General features: G+C 47.3%; 1 protein-coding gene across 6 annotated transcripts in view; it reads left to right on the forward strand.

The window, feature by feature from the left end:
* The window catches only part of SLC4A4 (solute carrier family 4 member 4), a 125175-nt gene that overhangs the window by 80934 nt on the left and 21290 nt on the right, over positions 1-22951 (forward strand). For 4 of the 6 annotated variants that reach the window (XM_077783080.1, XM_021529556.2, XM_021529551.3 and 1 more), the window contains 8 exons: positions 3762-3857; positions 6089-6165; positions 11628-11785; positions 16295-16382; positions 17597-17751; positions 18035-18148; positions 19517-19691; positions 21455-21588. In XM_077783080.1, coding sequence (XP_077639206.1) covers positions 3762-3857; positions 6089-6165; positions 11628-11785; positions 16295-16382; positions 17597-17751; positions 18035-18148; positions 19517-19691; positions 21455-21588 — 997 coding nt within the window. The remainder of the gene's footprint in view (positions 1-3761; positions 3858-6088; positions 6166-11627; positions 11786-16294; positions 16383-17596; positions 17752-18034; positions 18149-19516; positions 19692-21454; positions 21589-22951) is intronic. The other 2 variants (XM_021529552.2, XM_021529553.3) reach the window with 1 other exon arrangement.

The following is a 22951-nucleotide window of genomic DNA, read 5'->3' on the forward strand; positions in this document are numbered from 1 at the left end:
TGGGTGGAGATTTGGGGTCTTCTTGCTCATGGTAATAAAAAAAAGAGGAGATTTATGCCTCTTGCCATGCCTTGGAGTTCTCTCGACTGTTTTCTCTGGCAGTCTGAAAATTGGGCTAAAAGTTGCCATTTTAAAATACCTAGAAATAAAAGAAAGGAAAGAAACTAATTTCTTCTTGCTCCACCAAAGGCCTCTTAGCTTGCTGTGTTTGGCTTCTAAAACTCACCCTAACATTCCTACCTAACCTATTCTCACACTTCATTAATATTTCCTGCTTTGGATCATCCTTTGATTTTGCAGCAGGAGAGTGTGTGTGTGTGGAGACTGTTCCTTGCTGTGGGTGATGCCTCTTGTCGTGTCCAAGTGCCTTGATAAGGTGGTGAGTGAGCGAGTCAGGCAAGGTGCAGTAATGTGAACCAAAGGAGCCTTCTCAGTGAATATCCCTGCAGGAGGCCAATAGAGACGAGAGGGACTGGACTCTAGGGAGAGCACTGGGAGGAAATGACAGCTTTAGGGAAGGGGCTCAGCATGGCCAGATGAGTCCTATAGCTGGAGGAGCCGTGGGCAGGGACTCCTTCTGCTGGACCACTTTGCTACAAGCCCAAGCCAGCCTGGCCTGCTGGATGCCTTCCTACGGTGTGCTCCCCACGGTTTGGATGGAAGGCACCTACTTTCCAGTACCACCTCCAGGACCTTTGGTGGCCAGGTTTGCTGTGGGGAGCAGAACCCTGGCCTGTGGCCATGGTGTGTGGGAGGCTGAACAGCAGACAGACACGTCTTCTGCTCCTGGTGCTCAGGTGTTTCAGTTGCCTCTTGTAGAGGATGCCCGCAGTTCTCAGCTGCAAACCCCTTTTCCTGCACGTAGGCAGAACTTATCCCAGGAAGAGTGATGCTAACAAAGGGCATTCCTCACATTCTTATTCAGCCCTTGCTCATTTTTCATGGCTAAAGGCCTTCTTTACTTGGATTTTAAGTGATTTCAATTTAATTTCTTGTTCTTGTTTGAATGGGCTGTGCAGGTCCTGGCTCAGTTGGACTGATTCTCCAGGAATTCTTTCCTGGTCTGGCCATCAGCCACTCCTTTTATGTTGTTCTGTCTCTGTTCTCCCACCTGGGATATTGATGTGCTCTGAGGATGTATAACACACTCTGTTCCATAACAGTACAAGTGCATTGAGACTTTAGGAGGGTGAGACTGATATACAGGGGAAGTACCTCATGAATAGTCATTACTGTTATTTATTATTTACACTTCAATGAAAAAGTAACTACAGAATGTATGTGATCAGGTTATACCTTGAATATAATGGGTGTCTTGAGTGTGCTTTTGACAGATAAAAATTTTATGAGGCCAGCAGTAGTGCAGCTGTCTATTAGCATAGCTAATCACCCTAATGACTGTGCCACCGGCCCCAGGCACTCAGAAATTTCCCTAGAGTTTCTTTCCAGGTAGGTGTTTGTTTTCATTTCAGTGTCAGTGAAGCTTCCATCCAATAGGTCTGAGCGTCTGCCTGCCCTCTGCCCAACACCTTTATAGGCTGGTGTAGCTGCCCCCTGCTTGACTGACTCAGCAGGGACAACCTCTGCAAACCAGCCAACCTGCTCTTGAACACTTCCAGGGGTGGGACCTGTTTGCTAGATCTGAAATTTGGAAATATACCCTGGGCTCTGGCTCAAAAAAAATCCTGAGGTGCCTCTATTGCACTTGGTTCAGAGTGCTTAAATAATTGAAGTGTTAGGGCCTCCAAAATGTTCTTATTTTTGGCTTCTGAGATGAATGAGCCCCATGCAGTTATCTGAGATGGCTCTAGAAATTCAGGAACCTAAGAAAGAGACATGTCTCTGCCCATCTCCCTGCCATAACTGTTCCTGGAGCATCTCTATCCTTTCCCAGCCCTCCCTAGGCATGGGGGTGGCTCTGTGGTCCTGGATGAGTCATTCCCAGCCCCCATCTTTGATGTCACTGCTCTGTTTGAAGGTAAGGTAGTGATCAGATGGGAAGAGACATGGCCAAGGTGTGCTCTGACACATGCTCTTCATTGCTGCATCATAGAGGTTGATGTGAGTCATGCTGTTGCAGGATGTTTTGTCAGGAATCCCTTTGCTCTGGGAAGGGAATTGGGCAACAGAGGGTAGTTCCTTGTGTGCCATGTATGGAGGAGGATAAATCACAACACTCCTTTGCTGTCTGTTCAGTAGGAAAAAGATGACTGCCAAAATTCTGGGCATACAAAGCTGGACTAAGCAGTCTCTCCACGTTACCTTGTGAAAACACAGCCCTTTTCCTTGCTTCCATTGGTCGAAGGTTGAGCTGTATGAAGTGTTCAGCAAGGATATTTCTGTGTTACATGTTGATGGGACTCCTGCAGGGGTTTTTAATGGGTTTTTGCTAGGTTTTTGTGTGTGTCTAGTTTTGTTGAGTGGCTTTTGAAGAGTTCTTTGTATTCCTTCCTGGCACAGCCCTTGTCCTGCATCCCTGGAGCAGTACATAACATCTGGGCTAGCATCTCTTCAGCTGGCACACCTTGGGATTTGCCATGCTATAACATGGGATCTGTGGTCTCCATCCCTTCTGCAGGAGCCTGAGGACTGACCAATATTTACCAGCCTTCTGTGATGACATTTGCTCTCCATTTTGAGATTTTTCTTTCAGAGCTTTGTGCCTGCCAGCATTTTGGATAATTTAACACCTGTGGGAGCCTTTGGCAAGTGAGAAACGATCAAATGCTGTTAAACCCAAGCTGGCAGAGCCTGTAGAAAACTGTGATGTGTTTAAGTGAGTGTGTTTAACCACCATAAATAATGGCACAGTCCCATCACCGCGTGGGTGCTGCCTAAACACCTCCTGAGCACTGTTGGTTCACACTGTGCTGGCAGCATGGTTTGGTTGAGTGGGAACAGCAGGCTGTTGGCGAGGTGTCAGCTGAGGCACAGACAGGAGGGTACCTGGCTGCGGGGGGAGAAAGGTTTTATTCTGCTTTAGAATCCTAGAAGAGTCTGGGCTGGAAGGGAGCTGAAAGAACATCTTGTTCCAGCTCCCTGTCACTGGAAGGGACACCTTCCACTAGCCGAGGTCACTCCAAGCCCTGTCCTTGGACACTTCCAGGGATGGGGCAGCCATGGCTTCTCTGGTTCAGCATTAATCAGTTCAGTGCTTTTCACATGAACTGTGAACTGTGACTGCTGCCTTTATAGCTGAACAGTGGCAGCAGCTGAACAATACCAGAAATGAAGTGGTGTCCAAGGAATGCTTGGAAAACCCCTATCCATGTATGTATTGGCATCATTGGAAGCATTGCAGACTAAGGTGAGCATTTCCAAGTCTGGATTGGTGTGCCTGAGTGTGTACGGATGGGGTCAGGATGCTCAAAGTTGGCTCCTGGGACATAACCTGATCTTTATTTTCAAAAAACCTGTTGTTACTGATGGTGCTGCAGCCTGGAACTGTTCAGTGCCACCAGCACTGCAGCTGCTCCCTCAATTCCTTGAGATCTGCTTCAAAGATGCCTGAATTTCAGACACCAGGGATGGAAAGTTGTGTCCAGTCCTGCCAAGTGAACGCTGCGAGGTGAAGCTGCGGAGATGTCAGGATCTAAATGAGTGGGCTTTGGTGTTCGCTCAAACCTTCTCTCCTGCCTGGCTTCCCTGTACCACTGCTTAAGCCTTTCTTTCTGGCATAATTTTCTTTTCTTTTAACTTTTCCCCTCTGCTCTCTTCCTGCTCTTTGCTGCTGCTCCTGTCTCCTGCTTGGCTGGCACAAGCACGCAGCCCGCTCGAGAGCTCCGTGCCCTGCCTGGCCACGCGCACGTTGGACGATGAACTGGGAGTGCAGCGCAGCCCCAGCGTGGGATGGCTCAGTAAGTGCCGGGCAGCGCTGCGGGCGGGCGGGAGCACGAGGAAGAGGGAATTCCACCAGGAGCACGAGGACGAGGGAACTCCACCAGCCAGGCTCTAACGCTTGCTGCTGCATTAACAGTGGGGAGGGTGTGGATGTGTTCTGTGGGGAGTGCTGCTGCTCTGGCTGTCCGTATCATCCCCACGGTCCCTTCCACCGCTCTGTTTCATTCTGTTTTTCTTCTTTTCTTCATCTGGGATGAAACAGGTAGGTTAGGCCATACTCCCCTTCCAAGGGTAATCTAAGGTGGCTGCTGGCACTTTTTTTTGTTTCTTGAAGTATCCTTTGGCTGTTAAAGAGGCTTAAATATTTTAATTTTCATATAAATTATCCTCAGAAATAGTCTGCCAGCTTGATCTCTCTGGGGTGAGCTGGACAGATTTCTGGCACCACTCCTGTCTGATTTCTTGTGTCAAGGAGCCTTGCTGATCCCAGAGGAGCACACCGCTCCTCCCAGGAAGGCACAGCTTATGGCACTGGTGGCACAGAGGTGTTCTTTGGTGACCACGACAAGTGACTGAAGAATGAACTCCAGGGTATTCCCCTTGCCAGATTACTATGGAGCTGATTCATAGGACGAGGCAATAGCATGGAGGGGTTTAGACTGCCTGCCATCCTTCCCTCACGAGTCCTTGGCTGAGCACAGCCATGGACAGGCTCATGTCACCTTTGCCAGAGAGACAGGAATCAGAATTGGGCCTGGGTCAGGAAGTTATCCTTCGTTAGCAAGCACCATAAGGGTGAGTGTCATGTGCCAGAAGTCCTCCACAGGGGTCTCAGCAGACAAAACTTTGTACTCCACATGCTTGTTTGGAGCTGCTCAGAGTTTGTGTGGCTATGTTGAGTCCCCAGGAGAAGGAGGCTGCTAGTAAGGGGAGAGAAAGGCACAAAGCCTCCTCCTTTTGGGAGAAGAGTCGTTATATCCCAGGGAGCAGTCAGTTTGGAATCTAATAAGCATAGAAAACAAGTGATGTAATCTGGGAAAAATAGCAGCTAAGTGGGGTCTTAAATAACAGCAGGAAGATTTGAAGCTGGGGATCCTCCTTTGTGGTACATGATTTGTCTAATTGTGCTTGGCTTTGGCTGTGCTGATGTTACTGGAAGTGGCAGTAACACACAACAGGTACAGCTACTTTGAATCTATCCTCACATATGTTGTAAAGAAAACCCAGCTCTGGGGAGTCCAGAGTTTTTTATCCCCACTCCTTTGGTCATTTGCTCCTGATGCCGATTTATTATTGAGCTTGTTTGTGCTGGGAGCTGATGAAGACCAAGAACTTGGACATTCCTTATAATAATATCAAATAAATTTTGTCTCAAAACACAGCTTCAGTTGGGAGATACTTCCTTGCCACTTTTTTCCCCTTAATATTTCCTCTCTTTCCAATGAAGTTCATGGTCAGAAACTCTGGCATAAAAGCTCCTGGTGCTGTGTTTCATGTTCCTGCAAACGTGATGAGAAGGGATGGGAACATTTCAGGATAATCTATAACAGTTCATACTGAGCACTGTAATTTCTGATCCTCTATCCATCCCAGAGGTCTTTGTTTACTATTGGTTTGTTTGTTTGTGTTTTGGATTGTTTTAAATTTAGTTATTCTGCTGTGTCTCTGGAGAGTTTCTTCACCTCTCTGGAGAATCTGGTGTCAGGAATTGGTGACACCTGGCCCATCAGTATGGCACACGTTGTTTTAATCAGTGAGATGCTTAAGGCTCCTGAGCTTAGTTAATGAGCTTATTTGGAGTGAGGGAGGTGTTCATTAGGGGCTGTCTCAAAGGAGCAGGAGCTGCCACCCTCCCTCTCTGCCTGCGCTGTGTGCAGTGTCTGGGATGCTGAGGAGGGCAGATGCCAGAGCTTTGCACCCTGGAAGCTCCCAACTCTGTGGAGGGATGACTTTGTGGTGGGTCCTGGGTGACCTGGCCAGCAGGTTCTGTGTTGCTTTTCTCCCACAGGCAGGAATTATGGAGAGTCCTTGGACTCTTTTGCTGTCCTGGGAGTTACTGGACTGCTATGGGTCAGAGGTGACGAAGCGTTAGCATCTTAAATCCCCCCTGTGCCACATGGAGTGACAGAAAGCAGCTTGTCAGGGCCTGGAATTCCCCATCAGGGAAAGGAGTTGCTGTAGCCTGAGCCTCTGTGTTCTGACTGGATCCAAGCAGGTGCTTTAACTGGTGTTGACGTTGTTCTTCCAGGCAGCCCAGCCATGGCTCACCGAAACCTGACTTCCACCAGCCTCAATGACATCTCGGACAAGCCTGAGAAGGACCAGGTAAGCTCCAGGCTTCTCTCGGTGATGTGTTTGGAGAGGAGCTGCATGTTGGGGAAAGGGCTCCTCTGGACCTTAGCCTTGAAAACAAAGAGGAGTGAGTATTTTTGAGTCCTGTGACTGGTTCCTCCACTCTTTAAGTACCAACCCTTGGAAATGGCAGGTTCGTCTCTTACAAGGTCTGAAGCAAGTGACACCACATAGATGGCATCTTGCTGTTCCCTGTGAGAAAGGAGGGAAAATACCCCATGTGTGATGGATTTTGGATCCTCTTTGTGCTGAGGGGTCACAAGGGTCCTCAGAGGAGCACCCTGGGCTGAATGTTCACAGGAACTATGGGGTAGAGCAGGAGCACTCAGGGAAATGCATCCCTGCTGCAGCAGCTGGTGGAACAAAGGTTCCACAGGAACCACAGGAAGGTGGCTGTGCTGACAGGTAATGTGGGAGAACAGCTCCAAAATGCAGTCAGTCATTGAGTTAAAATTGGCCTCCAGTGACAAATCTTCATGGACTTGACCTCTTTCTTAGACTAGGGTAATGTTTGTGGTGTGGCATACGGGCTGGCTTTGTGTCTGTTTCCGTCCTTTCTGAAGGCTGCCGGTTCTGAGGGGGTAAGAGTAAGTTTATTCCAACTCTTAGAAAAACTGGTGGCTGAATGAGGTCTCTGTGCAAGTTTCAAAAAACCTTTGTCTGGGTTCAAAAAGTGGGTTACTCTCAAAGCCCGGCTGTTTCTTTCGGAGAATCTCTTTTTTTGTCTGCATCTTCCAGCATTCCCTAGTCCCATGGTGATTCTGAATTCAAATGAGAGTCACTTTGGGAAATTGTTTGGGTAGCACAGCGCTGCTGGCCAGTTGGGGATGACTTCTGTCCTTCAACAATGGCTGGTCACAGTCTTTGTAAGTGGGTCCTGAAAGGGACACAGCAAGATAATTGAGGTAGAATAGTGAGCTCAGACTAATGAAATATTTTAAAAAGAAATTTATATTTGCCTTAAGAAATACATTTCCATGGAAAGGGAAGGGGAACAGCATGTTTTGCACTGACCTCAGTGTCATGCAGTGTTGTAGTATCACCTGTATTGGTTGTGTTGCCAAAATACCTGTTTCCCTTAGTACACGCAGCCACATCTGGGGAAGAAGGGAGATTGTTAAATAGCTTTTTGTCATTGAACAAACTGCTGTGTTATATTTTTAATCCCATGTAATTGGGGTTTTAAAGCTAGACCAGCCCAAAGCTGGGGCTGAGCGTTGCTGCAGTTTTGCAGCTTTCAGCAGTGCAGACAGTCTCCACTGCCCCTCCTGTCTCTGGAAATTCAGATAATGGACTTTTGTGGAGAATTGGGTATAAAAATAGATGTTTTAGTAGCACTAGAGAGGGAAATCTGTTAATAGATGCAGCTGGGAGCTGGCTCCAAAGTTCTTAACTTCCAGTGTACATAATGACTGGCTCTTGGTAGTGAGAACTTTTTCTTGCTAAGTGTAGAGTTCCAAAAATCCTCTCAGTTAATTTGCCCACGTCCTGCTGATGAACTTTGCACAAAGTGGGAGCCTTGTCCTCCTGCACTTTGAGACATCACCTTAGAGCTCAGTTTTCATGGTTGATCGACTCAAAGTCCTGCCTTGATTGAATTTGTGGCATTGTGGTGGTACCTGGCAGCTTCCTTGAGCAGAACTCAATGTGCCATGTAGGAGGCACAGCAATAATCCATCATGTTCCCACAACACGAGCTGCAAAGGGAGCAGGTTCACTTGCCTTGGCAGCAGGGAGACTGGCTGTTGTTATTTGGGCATCCCATCTGGAAGCAGGACAGTTAGTGAGGCCATGGAGGCAGGGGGGAGTCTGCTGGAGACACAGAACATCCCCATCTTTATTTATTTGTGTAAGAACTGTGAGGGGTGAGATCAGTTTATAGCAGCTGTGTGGAGCAGGACTGCCTTCCTGCATCCTTAATCAGCCCCTGGTTTTACACAGGTAGAGGATTGCATGCCCATGTTTCAGAGGAAAAAAGGCTTTGACTTTGTACCTTCAGTGATTTTCCTGTCTTCCTACATCCTTAATATTCAGTTCTGCAACATTTAGTGCTGTTTGGAATGGTGCAGCTAATCACCTAGGGAATTCATAGCCAGCATACTCCTTTAATCTGCAGCATTCCTGCTCCTTTTCTCTGGGTGTTGTAAGGTTCAGGTTTCACATGCATGTCAGAGATGTGACCTGTCAGAGAATCCTCCTGGATTCATCCCTACTTGCCAGGCACCCAGACAGCTCTGCCTGGCTCAGGGGTGTTACTTATGATTGCTGAATCAGGCAGTTGACATCAGCCAGCTCTCTCTGCCATGGGAATGGTGGCTGGATCCACTGGGATTGCAAAGAGGATGGCTCAGGATCCTGCAGAGGCTGCTGGGGCCCCGACTCAAACTGCTCCAATGAGAAACAGCTTCACTAAGGGCCTACACATTTGGGGCTTGCTCGTTTGTCATGTTCTCTACTTTGGACTTGCTTGTTGTCTGCTTTGGACTTATAAAGGTAATTAGGGAAGAGGAGGTGTATTCCCTGTCATTGTGTCTGCTTTGGCAGAGCACGGCTCCTGAGGTAGCAGCGCAGAGAAAGGATTTGCCTTCATTTGTTGTATTTGAGGAGTGTTGGCTGCAGTTAATACCCTAGGCATTTGCAGGAGAGACAAGCAATGGCATTTTGGGACAATTTATTCTTCTTTTCTGTATAGCAGTTAGTAAATGAGCATCTAGACTTCCTGCCCTCTCCTGGGCTCCCAGCTCTCTGTTGCCAGATACACCAGTGGTGCTGTAGCTATGTCTGTAAAACCAGGGCCTCTCACAGCTGAAGAATTCCTCCAGCTCCTGAACATCAAGTTGTTGGATCAAATTTTTCACTAGCACCATATTCATAGAACCCCAGAATCTCAGAATGGATTGGGATCTTAAATATAATCCTATTCCACCCCCTGCCACGGGCAGGGCCACCTTCCACTAGACCAGGCCTCTCCAGCTCCTGTTCAGCCTGGCCTTGGACACTTCCACGGATGGGGCAGCCACATCTTAATATCTAAAAAATATTTTAAATTCTTTTTTCCAGCTTATGTGTGAAGGAAAGCGACTGAAAAGAGTCAGGTAGATTCTTTCTCAGCCCCTTTGGTGCCATAGTGCCAGCAGACCATAGGAAGCTGGAGAAGTTCCTACTGCTGTTCCCACTCCAGTCCACTTCCTGCAAGAAATCCTTTGGCTGTGCTCTGTTAGAATGTCCTTGGCAGCTCCAAGGGGCTGAAGCACCAGGGCTCCCTCACTGCTCAACATGTAAAATAAAGGGGACATGAAAGAAAATCTGTTTTCCCAGGGATCTGCTATTCCTGAACTGATGCAGCAGCATAAAGAAAGGGAATGTATGTTGGTATAAGGGGAGTTTCCTGACCTGGTGTTATCTGTGTTTCCAGAGGGCTTGGATGTGGGACGAGCCTGGCTCTGAATGAATACAGTCAGTCAGAGGGAGGCACAAAACCCTTCTTATTTGTTGTGGTGTAGACACTGTGTATTCAACCCAGTGTTTCCATGTCAACAGGGGATCTGTGCCAAAGCCAGCACTGAAGTTAAAATAGAAATTGGCCTTGTTTAGAGAAGCCCTCCTGCCTTTCCTGGGGACCCATGGACAGGGAGGCGCTGACTGGATCCCATTCCTGGGAATGCAGTCCTGTGATTGATTGTGGGAGTGATTGCTGCTTTTCCTGTTGGAACATCTCATCTCCACACTTGCAAGCAGACATTCCCAATTCTGAGGTCTGTCAGCCTGGGTGACATATTTCGCTCCACAGAGCTCCAGTGAAAATGACTCTTCCAATATAATCAATGCCACCCTTCTGGAGGAAAGGAAAAGCTTCTAGAAAGTTTAGTTAACCAGAATTTTCTTCACTTTTGCTGTTTTTCTTGATGCAGAGGGCAGTTTTGCTTGCCTGGTTTCTCCCCATATCCACAGTGGCCCTCTAAAGCGTCCTTGGGTGATGGAGCAGCCTGGAGCCTGGAAGGTGCCCCTGGAGGCAGGTGTTCAAGGGATAAGCTGTGGGAAGGTGATCAGGTGATCTTAAACCTATGTGTGAGAGATACAGAAAAACAGAGAGACAGAATCAGGTTCAAGTTCCAGGGCAATTAACCTTCCATAAGTGCTACTTTGGAGTGTGTACTTAGGAGCTGCTTTCATTTCCAGTCGATCCAGAGTGGTGTTGATGATCTGAGTGCTACAGTATATTTAAGGAAATTGGGATTCTGAGGTTGCTGTGCCTTTTTGCAAGTACAGTGCTGGAGACCTGTGGCTTTTAACATAACATTAGTGGTTGGGGTGGAATGATCAATTTGGCAGGGGAAAGTGAAGTTCCCTCATCCCTCCCTTGTTCCTGGATGCTGCTATGGAGTCAGATCTTTCCAAAGCTTCTTTGGGGAATGGTTCAGAATGGATTTTAAGTGCTGACTGCACTCATTACCTGTCTGATAAATTATTTAAGAAAGTGGTGAGTGGTGCTGCAAAACTCATTTGGAGATTAAAGAAACCCACTATAATGGTATTTCTTCAAAATTCCTGGTGGTGGTTTGCTGTGCTGGGCACGGGGAGGGGGCTGGAGCCTTCGGCCTCAGGAGCGGGGTGGCCACAGGAAACCCTGCAGGTGAGTTCTGGCTCAGAGAATCACCTGGGTTTGGGCCAGGTGTCCAAATCCAAACCAGCCCTGGTGTTGCCAAATTATCTTTGTTCAGCCACACAGCCAGCCTGGTGAGGTAAATAAAGTGTTTGTTGTCGATTTGCCATCTTCACATTATTATTATACCACCACCATGCTCCCAAACACTGTCTGTGGAAGAACTGGTAGGGCTTTTCCAGACTTCCTTCACAGTGCTCCTTGATGCTTATTTACTGTTTCTTCTGGTGGTGATCCTGATTTAAGCATGCAGGGGTAGGATAGTTCCAGCAGTTTTCTTCCTGTTCAGTCAATTCATGTATTTTCTTGAGACTTTTTCAATTTTTCTCCTTCCTTCAGTCACCTCATGAAGCTCATTAAGGATTCATAGCCCAGTTCAGTGCCCCCCTCTCACTGGTGCTCCTGGCAGTACATCCTCCCTCTCCATTCACCCTTTGCCAGACACACACAGAGCGTCTCCAGAGATCACCCAGGGAGAGGGGGCAGATTGGGAACCAGCTGAGGGCAGGGTTTTCAAAAGCCTTCAATTCCAAATTAATTCTGCCGCTGCTGAAGTTGGAACAAAGGCGTCTCGCAGAGGCTGAGTTTTAGAACCCAGTGGCTGCTGCTGCGGTGTTTTCCCATTCCCTGGTGGTGACATTTCTCCATGGCTGGATCCAGGCCGAGGGTGCACACTGCAGGGTCCATGAGCATGCACAGTTACTGCACAGAGGTGAGAAGAATGTGCCCAGTGCAATTTAATTTTCTTTTCCTTCCTCTTCCACCGCTGCAGCTGAAGAATAAATTCATGAAGAAATTGCCTCGTGATGCTGAGGCCTCCAACGTGCTGGTCGGGGAGGTGGATTTCCTGGAGAGCCCCTTCATTGCCTTCGTGCGGCTGCAGCAGGCGGTCATGCTGGGAGCTCTCACCGAGGTCCCTGTTCCCACACGGTAAGGAAACCAGCCCCAGGCAGGGCACCACACAGGGAACCTGCATTTCCACCTGGGAAAGTAAAAAAAAAAGGGGCCCGAAGATGTTCTCCCCTCCCTTCCATGCCGTGACATGCAGAACCGTCAGGATTGGTGGTGTAAAGTAAGGAAACTCACTGAAACTGCTTCATCATATTCATGTCCTGAGTTTGGTTATAAGTAAACCATTACACAAACACACTGACTTAACAACTCAGCAGTAAAGGGCACTGTCAGTGTTGAATTTTAAGTCCTGGGGCTTTTTTCCTGCCCCTTCTGTACAGATCCCAGATTTCCCTCTGTACATTTTTGCTGTACATATTATTCCTCTTCAGCTCAGATCAAGTGGAAAACTCCATTGTGGCCCTCCTGGGGCAAAAAAAACCTTGGACATACAATTCTACTGGGGCTTGTTGCTTTGTAATGCATAATGGCTCAAGGAAAGATGTCAGAGAAATATTTTATTTATTATGACTCATGTTGCAAATTAATCTTAGTCTCACAAATAGCAATATATCTTGTGTTCTTAAATATTTGAAGTCACTGCTTGAGTATGCCTGCCTGTCTAAGCTGTCCTATGTGAATTCATAGCAGTATCACAGCCCTTGTATGGAGTGGAAGTTAGATGGCTGTTGGAATCCTTGCCTCTTTCTGTGTACCAAAGGGAAAAGAGCAGCTTTTGCTGCACCTCTAGCTTTGCTCTTTAGTGGTAGCAGGAGTGTTTCTGTTGCTTGGAGTTTCATCAAGTGTTTTCTTACAGCCCCATCCACAGCTGTCTGCACGCGCTGAGTATTCAGGTAGGAGTGTGGGGACCCAGATGTGCCTTTGTTCTGTAGCAGGTTATTCATTCCTCAACTTTCCTGGCCTCTGTGTGCTTCAGTGCTTCAGCTTCCAACTCTAGTCCCACTGACTATTTTTTAAACATATCTCCAAGTTCTTTTCAGCAGTTGTAAGATGAGGTATTGTTTGCTGTGGTGGTGGGAGCCAGGAAGTTAGATCCAGGATTGCTGGACAGCCTCATTACTCAGTAGCAATAATCAAGGCAGTATGTCCTTCCATGCCAGTGCTTTTCCCAGGAAATAGTATTATCCATTTGCTGTTCTCCAAAGCAAATACTAGCCCTAATCAAAGCAGGAAGGCTCATTAGGTGGCTTTCATGAGTGATGAAGAGCCATTTGCCATGGCTGCATCCTATGAAATTCAATCAAGGAAATCCCCTCAGGGCCAGAAGGAGCTGTGATGGAACATCTCCGGTGCCGACGGCATTCCTGCCATGGACCTGCACTTAAAGCCTGCAGACTGCAGGATGCTAGAGCCTCTGGCATGCCCAGCCTTCTGTCCTCTGAGGCCTTTCCTTTTATTTGGTTCAGGTGTTGATTCCCTGGTAAAACTGCAGGCCCCGCACAGCCCCCAGGGTTTCCAACACCGCAGGAGCCGACGTTGGGGTGCTGTGGGCTGCAGGACTGATGTGGGCCAGGTCTCTACATCAGTGTGACCTGAGTGCCTCTCTCACTGGTTTTATGTAGGGCAGGAGGGGGTTAAACAGGCAGGTTTTGGCTCAGGGCTAGTCCAGCCCCTCTGTCTGGGGTGTCAGTGTTAAGTGAACTTTTTCTGCTCTTAAGCAAACTGCAGATAGAAAAGCAGGGAATGGTTTGGGTTGGAAGGGAAGGGAACTCAAAGCCCATCCCATTCCAGTCCCCTGCCACAGGCAGGGACACCTTCCACTATCCCAGGGTGCTCCAGGCCCCATCAGCCTATCCTTGAATACTTCTAGGGATGGGGCAGCCAAAGCCTCTCTGGGCAACCTGGGCCACCACCACCATCACAGGGAAGAATTTCCTCCTAATATCCAGTGTAACCCTGCCCTGTGTCAGTGGGAAGCCATTCCCCCTTGTCCTGTCACTCCAGGTGCTTGTCCCAAGTCCCTCTCCAGCTCTCCTTTTACCCTTTTAGGCACTGGAAGGGGCTCTGAGGTCTCCTTGGAGCCTTCTCTTCTCCAGGCTGCTTACTGCCAGCTCTCCCACCCTGGCTCCAGAGCACAGGGGTTAGTAAGAGAAAAATCAGGGATATGCAGTTGGAATAGAGATATCCCAGCCTTTCCTGAGTTTTCTTTTTACTGGTCAGATTGAAAAGAAACGTTTAAGGCCTTTGTTTTTCTTGTGTCAAATTTAATCCCACAGTTCTTGGGACTCCTCATCTGGGGAAACCCTGAGCTGGCAACATGGCTTGGGAATGGCTTTGTGTTTTCATCAGAGCAATGCACAATCCTGTGTTCAAGGCTACTGTTTAATGCAATGCAGATGGGGAGAAAGATGAGGAGTGAGCCAGGAGAAGATGTTTTTTGGAGATAAACTGTGCAGACTTGCACAGTCAGGTGTGCAGAGCTGGGAAAGGCCGGTGTCTGCAGGTCTCAAATGAAGTGAGGTAACCTGCCCAAGGTCTCTTGGGAAGTGAGGGGCAGATCCAGGAGTCTGGTCCTCCCTGGCCTCCCAAAAGAGGCTTTTCACTGAAAAGGCACTTTTCCTCCAGGACTTGGCTGAGATTCCTTTGTTCGGGTGCCTTCAACCCTTATGGAGTTCCTGTTCTAGCTGTTCTAGGAATGCATTGAGAGAAACATTGGATTTTGTTACTACTTCTGAGAGACTGGGAGCTTGGTGGAACCACACATTCCCTGCCTTGGAGCATTATTAGCAATGTTAAGTGTCAGAAATGGGCACTGGATAACTTAGCATGTGTTGTGTGCAGCAGGGAGGAATTATCAAGTGGCCTTCAGCAGAGGAAGAGGAGTACGGCAGCTAGGAGTGAGGGCTTTTGCAGCTGGAAATGTTCATAACTAAATGATTATAAATCTATGCACATATTCTCTAGTTCAGGTTTGTTGTAGACAGGTAGAAGAATCATAAAAGAAAAGACCCATAAAATCAGGCCTTCTCTGTTCATTTTATGGCTAGCCTGTCATTTCTTCTAAGTGCAGCTAAGTAATTTGCAAGTTCCCATGCAAAAACAACCTTAGGTATAAAAGGTTTGTTAACACAACAACTTATTCTTAGGTGAAAAACAACTAGCACCTGGATAAACAATAAGATATGTCTCATGAAAATCAGTAGAAAAAAAAATAAACTAGCTATGAATACAGAAGTTTGATAGACATGCAAAATACCATGTCCTAACCAATAAACTAAGTGTAAATATATTATCCACCAATAAGATCTGACACAGTGCCTTCTGGTAATCCTATCAAATATGACCTATACAATTAAGATTGGGCTTTTCTGCATGAAGAAATGTAGTCCCATCTGCATATTAATGCTACAGCCACTAAATGCATTAATGTTTTTGTGTTTGTAATGTTTGGCCCATGAAAAGATCTTGTTCTACCCACTGAAGGCAGATCTGAGCTGAATTAGAGCAAAGAATGTGGCAAATGTCACAGTCTCCTTGTTTTCAGGAGTGTTTTAGTAGTGCAGGGGCATTCATGTGCTGCTGCTCTGTGCTGGAAGAGAACCAGCTGGTCGGGGTTATTGCAGAAGAGGGCTATGGAAGTGCCTGGTTCTCTTGGAAAACCAGGAGAATGCCAAGCAGCAAATCCTGAAGTTATGAACCTCTTTTTTTTTTTAATAGTAATGTGTTTGGCTGATTTGCATCCTGGAGTTTGGAAAGAGTTGGCTGAGGAACACTTTTTCTTGAGTGTTATTTTGTAAGAACTGGTAAAGCAGGGAAAGTTCCAGGAGGTGGGAGGAGAGCAGAGGACATGACCTGGGTGTGTGTGGCTTACTCACCTCCCTGTGAACCTCAAATAAAACACTCAAACACCTCGTGAAGGACTCGATTAAGAGGTGTTATATAGTAATGCCAATCAGGATGTATTTATGGATCCTGTCCTACTAAATTGCTGCCTTTTTTCTTTTAGGACTCTAGATTCTCTTGAACAGAAAGTACTTGCTTGGATATAATACTCCTCATAAGCCATTTAACTTAGTACCTCATCATTTGAATTAGGAGATAAAATAATATTTAATCCAGCCCTTGGAAGGGGGTAGGTGCTTCTGGTAAGGTTATTTCATCTGTATGTTTGCACTTCCAAAGGTTTCATATCATGATATTTTTTAAACTCTTCAGCAGTGACTTGGATGTAGTTGCTGCTCAAAGAGATCATGTGAAAAATAAAATGTCCAAGGCCAGGATGGACAGGGCTTAGAGGAACCTGGCTAGTTGAAGGTGTAGATAGCCTTTAGGATCCTTTCCAAGACAAACTGTTCTGTGATTCCTTGATACAAATCCCCATGGAGGTGGACAGGCTTTTGTGGTGCACAGGGCACGTGGGCCACAGGGTGTAACTTCTGCTCCAAAGTTACCTTGAGGCCTCTGGCAGCCTCCAGATCTCTAATAAGGGCCACCATTTTTAAAGTCAGATTTCTGTCTAGGTGTTGTATAAGTAATAAGCAGTTGGTTTTGCCATCCTAAATGGGAACAATCTCTTGGTTTTGTCAGATTTCTCTTCATTCTGCTGGGACCAAAGGGCAAAGCCAAGTCCTATCATGAGATCGGCCGAGCCATTGCCACGCTGATGTCGGATGAGGTGGGTGTCCTAGCATCTCCAGTGGGAAATGGCTTTTCCCAAGTCATGATGTCCTTCCTTCCAGTCTGATCAACAGGAAGGAGTATTCACATAAAGCTGAAATAGCCACGTTACCCTCCTAATTCCATCTGTTGACATAATTACTGCCTCTGCCTTTGTGTTTTTTAAAAGCGTGACTCTAGGAGAGGTTTGTCTGCCGTGTGTATTTTCCTGCTAGAGATCACTCTTTCATATCAACTGTGAATTAATTGTTGAATTTATTCCATCGTGTTGAATTTATTCCTTGTGTCCCATTCTACCATCCCAGTATCTGACAGCCAGGGATATGCAGGTGATGCCCACGGGACCATTTCCCCCAGGCCATGGTGCCGTGTGTGACACTGTGTCCTGGCAGTGTTTAAGTGTTAGCCAGGAGCAGCTGGCCCCTCCTTGCTGCCCTGGCTGGGCTTTCAGGATTCATTTACAGCTCCTTTCTTCCAGTGTCCCTGGGGCCCTGCGTGCTGGGGCTCATTCACATCAGCTTTGCTTCTTGGCATTGCTTCGCTCTCCTTCATTACAGCTCAGTTGCTCCCAGCCCTCCTGCTTTCTGTCACTTAGTGGTCTGCTTCCCAAAGCCCCAGAGTCCCTTCCTGCCACCAGCTCGTCTGTCACATGCATTGATCCACCTCCTCTCTGCACAGTCCATAAGATTCCTATAAAATTCAGCATTAATGCTTACCCCCTCGCCCCTTTTCTCATTTGTTCTTCATGATTAACACTAGGCCTTCCACTAAAATCAGTTTATGATGTTTTTGAGTGAATGTTGTCATCAGTTCTGTGTCACTGGGTTGAAAATTAATCTGGGTTTGATACACTGAAATAGGTGTCTTTGTCTTTCAATTACACTTATCTTCTCCAAGTGTAACTGAAAGTCCTTATGTAGAGGAAAACTTTCTTGCACTATAGATAATTGCTTTACTAACATTTTTAAAGTTTAGAAATAGATGGTTTGCTTAAAATTAGATATATGCCTAAAAGAAAAGAACTTCTGTTGTTATCCAGCCAAAGGAAGGGGCTTTCTGAGCATCACACCTCCTTGTGCCACATGTCCTGATACTTCTTCAGAGGTTTCTGATAAGGAATTAAGTTGATTTTGTAGAACTCAGCAGCTGCTTCTGGAGTCAGGGCCACAGAAAATGGAAACCTTTTCCATGGGGAGTCTCTTTTCCTTGCAGGTATTCCATGACATTGCCTATAAAGCCAAGGACCGTCAGGACCTGATTGCAGGCATCGATGAATTTCTGGATGAAGTCATTGTGCTCCCCCCTGGGGAATGGGATCCAGCAATTAGGATAGAGCCCCCCAAGTCTCTCCCTTCTTCGGATAAGAGGTAATAGCAGGAGAGAGGCTCTGTGGGCATGAGGTGTGGAAAGGGGATGGGAAGAGCCGGTGTTTTGGTTGTGCCAGGTGTGTGGAGTGACCTGCAGCTGGCTACCACTATTTAGGAAGTCATGGAGATATTTTCAGGCCTTCCTTAGTAGGTGGAGGGGGGATGTTCGTGAAAGTCTGTGCCTTTTGAGGTGATGTTGTAGGCACACAATAACACAGCTGGTAGTCAGCTGGGCTCTTCAGGGTTCCTCTTGGTCCTTGTGACGTGCTGTGTCCTGGCCTAGGAAAAACATGTACTCGGGTGGGGAGAACCTGCAGATGAACGGAGACACGCCCCACGACGGCGGCCACGGCGGCGGCGGCCACGGCGACTGCGAGGAGCTGCAGCGCACGGGCAGGTCGGTGACACCCCTGCAATGCTTCCCTTGCCAAAACATTCCCACCCTGTTGGACTGGCTGTATAGGCTGTGGTGTGACCCCAAAATGTGTCCTGGGGGGCTTTCTGTGCCCAGAGTGAGGCTGTCTGAAGGGTTCAGAACATGCGGCTTCAGCGAATCACAGAAGGGCATGAATCAGTTGCTCAGTAAATGATAAAGAGCCATTACAAAGGACAGAAGGCCCAGGTGGGTGCTGCCTTTTGGGAGCCTGTAAAGTCAGATGAACTGCAGGGGACATAAACATGGCAGGTCCAAGCCTCAGTTAATCTGTTTGGATTGCTGAAGGGGTGCCTTAGCCAAAGCAGAGATGTTCCCTTTTCTGGACATTAGTGTTGCAGTTGGATTGCACAGCTGAAGGCTTTTATGGGATAGAAATAGAGAAGGTAACAGTGCCCCAGGCCCTACTCTCTGCTTTATTACTCTGCTTTATGCCATGTAAAAGTCCACTGGAGTGGGAATACAGATCAGGTGGCCACAAAACAGCAAGCTCAGCATTTCAAGATCAGTGCACAGGGCTTCATGGTGGCTTTGTGCCCTCCCTTCACTCTGAATCTTCTTTTTCAATTCCAGTTCTAGTCTAAATTCTAGGAGAAAAGGCTGAAAGTCTTCACACTGCATTGGTGTGTACAAGGTAGTGGAGGTCCTGATCTGGGGTCAGAAGGTGGTGTGTGCCTGTCTGCCACAGTGTGTGCAGTCCCAGCAGAGGTGGGGAGCTGTGAGCAGAGGAACAAGCAGGGGAGTAGGTTCAACAAGCATTTTTCATGCTGGCAGTGTCAGTGCCATGTGGAGTTTTTAAGACTTAAGTACCGTCTTGTCTGTGATCATACAAAAAGGGATGTCTGCGAGTAGTTCTTTTGTTGTCCAAGAGTATTTCCCTTATCTTTTTACTTCTAGTTATTTTGCTGGTTATTAATTTGAAGTATTTTTCCATGCAGTAGATTGTTTGGCTCGCCCAGGCATGGTGTCTGCTATGTGGAGAAGTTCAGGGAGGGACTTAGACCAGAGTTCATCTATTTTATTACATCAACTAATATATTTGGGGGAAAAAAGCCAACAGATGAGCTTCCTGAAATAAAAACTGTGGTGGTCTGTTTCAGCAGAAGCATGGCTTGTAGTCCTGCAGTTTCCAGATACATCACATGTTTGAGATACTATCTTTCCTTACAACATTGTCTCTGGACCGCCACAGCTGTGATAAGACTGTTTTTAATGTGGTGATCTCACTCCTTTGGCATAATACTTCTTTGCTGGCAGTGTCTCTGATGGCTTAGCATGGTGAGTTCCACTGTGAAACATCTTGCACGAGTCTCCTCTTGCTTGTCCCTGCAGATTCTGTGGGGGTTTGATCAAAGACATCAAGAGGAAAGCACCGTTCTTCGCCAGCGACTTCTACGATGCTTTAAACATCCAGGCCCTCTCAGCCATCCTCTTCATCTACCTGGCCACAGTCACCAATGCCATCACTTTTGGGGGATTGCTTGGGGATGCTACGGAGAACATGCAGGTGGGCAAGAGCTTTCAGAACCAGCAAATCCACCATTTGCCTTCTGCTGTCCAGTCAGAGCAATGTTTGGGCACTGGCAAAGCTGGAATTCTTGGTACAATAATGGAGGTGTTCTGTGTTTTCACTGCTTTCTCTGCTGCTGTGGCTGTCCTTTGACAACTAGTACAGCAGCTCTTTAAATGGTGAATAAAAGCAGGCCCAAGAGACAGAGATGGTCCTTGCTCCTTCTGTAGAGAGAAGTTCCTCTGATCTGCTCTCAGTTGTACCGTTTTAGTCCAATTCAGTTTGCTAAGTCTGACTACTCTGCCTGATTGCTACAATACCTGGGCTTTGGCCTCTCTGATAAAAAGAAAATCCCAAAATAATTAGGAAAATGAGTAACACAGAAGAGAAATGTCAGGTCTTTAGAAAGATGAGTTTTGGAGTAGTGGGAGGGCACATGAGACAGCTGGCCACGTATCCACAGACAGGCTGGATCAATGGCTTAGCTCAAGCTAAAGAGACGGGATTCTCTATTGACAGTGCTGTAGGTTCTTTGTGTTAGTGGACTAATAGGAAAAGTAGGAGGTTGTATTTAGATATATTCAGTTCAGCCAGTCCAGTTCAGGCAAATCTCCTAGCAATAATCAAGCTCATAATGATAATGACTGAGTTATTAATTTATGCAGGTTTAATTAAGTCAAACATAGGAAATGAGGGCACATATCTGGAACCCTGCACTCCCCTGTGATGAATTACAGGCTGGAGTAAGATCCAGCTGCCTGTGCAGTGCCCAGCTCCCCAGCTCCCCTCCCTCCTGTACAAACAGTTTTCTTTTTCTGAAACTCATGGAAGTCAGGAAGGGAGGGGCCTCCAGGTTTCACCAGTAGCAACACTGGACTGTCATGGGGTAGCAGAGCAAAGCCTGCATGCTCTGCACAAGGGGCACTCTTTAAATTACAGGAGGAAGGGGAAATGTTACCTGGTTCCAAATCTCGTTCAAATTGAGAATCCCTTCATTGTGGCCAGAAATCTCAAGAATACTTATTATCAAGTAGCAAAAAAACCCCGAGACAGCAGTATTTTTGGGGCTACTACATCACAGTTTGTGTGTCTGTGTCTTGTTTGTTGTAAACAGTGATATGGCTGCTGCTGGGGCAGGCACTGAGCATGGCCCATCCTGCTCCCTGTCCCAGGAGCTGCCCCAGCCAGCACTGCCTTCACAGCTCACTCCTGAGTTCTCCATTTCCAAGAAAAGACACTATTCTTAGCTACAGACGTGTGGAAGAATGGAGGGAAAAGAGATTCCAGATGCTCTGGCCACGAGTGCCCTCTCCATGGGTAACACAAGAGGAGTGGAGGGGATCAGCTGTGTGCAGGCTGTTCCTTGCCCTGGGATTATTTGGCTCATCCTTACAAGTCCCCCGTAGGCAGCCAGCCTATTGCTTTCCTCGGTGTAAACTCTAACTCCTGTCTCCTCAAGGAGGAGAGACACAAAACTGGATTTCAATTCCTGCAGTACCCCTGACAAGTCAGGAGAGCTGCAGCCCCATCCCTGCAGCCTGGGTGGAAGGGAGGATCAGCCTGTGCCATTAATCACCGGCTGCTCAGCACATGTGGTTATCCCAAGTAACTCTGGCTTGTGTGGGACCAGCATGGTGGTGTGAGCGGCAGGGGAGGCAGAGGATGCTGTCCTCTTGCTCACGGGCATGGGGACATGCAGCACACGGTCACAAGAGATGCATTCCTTTAGAAAGGGTGACTCCTCTCCTGTGTCTCCGCAGGGCGTGTTGGAGAGCTTCCTGGGCACCGCTGTCACCGGTGCTGTATTTTGCCTTTTGGCTGGTCAGCCCCTCACCATTCTGAGCAGCACAGGACCCGTCCTGGTCTTTGAGCGGCTCCTCTTCAATTTCAGCAAGTGAGTATGTGGCAGGAGAGGGCAGAGGGCAGGAATGTCCCACACGAAGGAAAGCCCAGCCAGGGAATGAGCTGCCTGCTGCGGGGGAAGGAGGGGATTTAGTGCACAAAATGAAACCTCTCATTCCTTGTTGAGATCCAGTGCAATCACATCAGGGATTTTCCCAGCACGCATGTCCCAGGGCGCTACCCAGTGTGTGGCTGCCTGTCTCTGTGGGGCCTTCTGAAAAAAAATCCAACCTTGGCCACTTCAGTCCCCCATGAGGAATTTGCTCTAGTTGCAGTGTGCTGCTTCTCCCAATCACAGCTTCTCTGACTCCCATAGGAGCAAAGAAATGAATCCCATGGGTCTCAAGGTTGCCAGGAATATGTCCAGTAGTCATTTGAAATAACCACTATTATTTGTGAAAGCAAAAGTGTCTGTGGTAGAAACAGCCCCCAGAATTCCACGGGGGAGCTTTCCTACATTTAAAGGAAATTTCCTGCACTGTTTTCCATATAACTGGTATGAAGAAATTCTGCTCCCTCCACATTGTTGACAGCTGACACCCAGAACTAAAGGGAGCCCATTTTGTTAGGTGTGCTCATTTACCATTCCCACATCTGCAATACAGTGAAGATACAGTGGAATCCCCAAAAGAATCAGCAGTGTAATGGATGATTTCACCCATGGGGCTAGTGACCCTTTGGCTGGTGTTTTGCAAGGAGATTGTTTTAGGTTACACAGAATACACCCCAAATCCCTTGTGTCTGTGTTCTCAACACGGCAGGTTGTGCAGGATTTGTGTTCCTACATGTAGGGAGGGATGGGAGCTAGAAAAAAATGGCTGGAAAGTTAGATTATCCCAGGGAGGGAACTGGAAGCTACCAGAAGGTGAGAGTTGCACAGTGGAGCAAGAGGGGGGAAACTTTCTTTTCTTTCTTTTCTTCCTTCATCTGGAGCCAATGACTAGAATCAGGATTGGACACGCTGCACCTGTTGGCATCTTTCAAGCATGACAAAGCCCAGGTGCAGCACGCAGCAGGAAAAAAAGCAAGATGGAAAAGCACTTTGTACTGATTTGGGAGGGAGAAGGTGGTTATTTTTAACCTGAGGAGGAGGTGGTTGTTGTAAAAGCCATTGTCCTAACAACCTGCCAGAGCAGAAAGGCAGGACTTTTCAAAGGAGACCTTTCTTACAAGGAAATTGGAACTCGGTACTTGGATTTTTCAGTAATGAATTTGTGGTTGTTCATTTTCACAACACACTGTTCCCTGCTAAAAACAAAAGTAGAAAACTTCCATCTCCTGCCTCATTTCAAGTGTGTGTGTCTGAAAAGATCCCTGAGAACGCCTTGCAGACCCAGCTGTGCCTCTGGCCTCAG

This window comes from Lonchura striata, chromosome 4 (genome assembly GCF_046129695.1).
Source record: "Lonchura striata isolate bLonStr1 chromosome 4, bLonStr1.mat, whole genome shotgun sequence".
NCBI classification, from domain to species: Eukaryota; Metazoa; Chordata; class Aves; order Passeriformes; family Estrildidae; genus Lonchura; species Lonchura striata.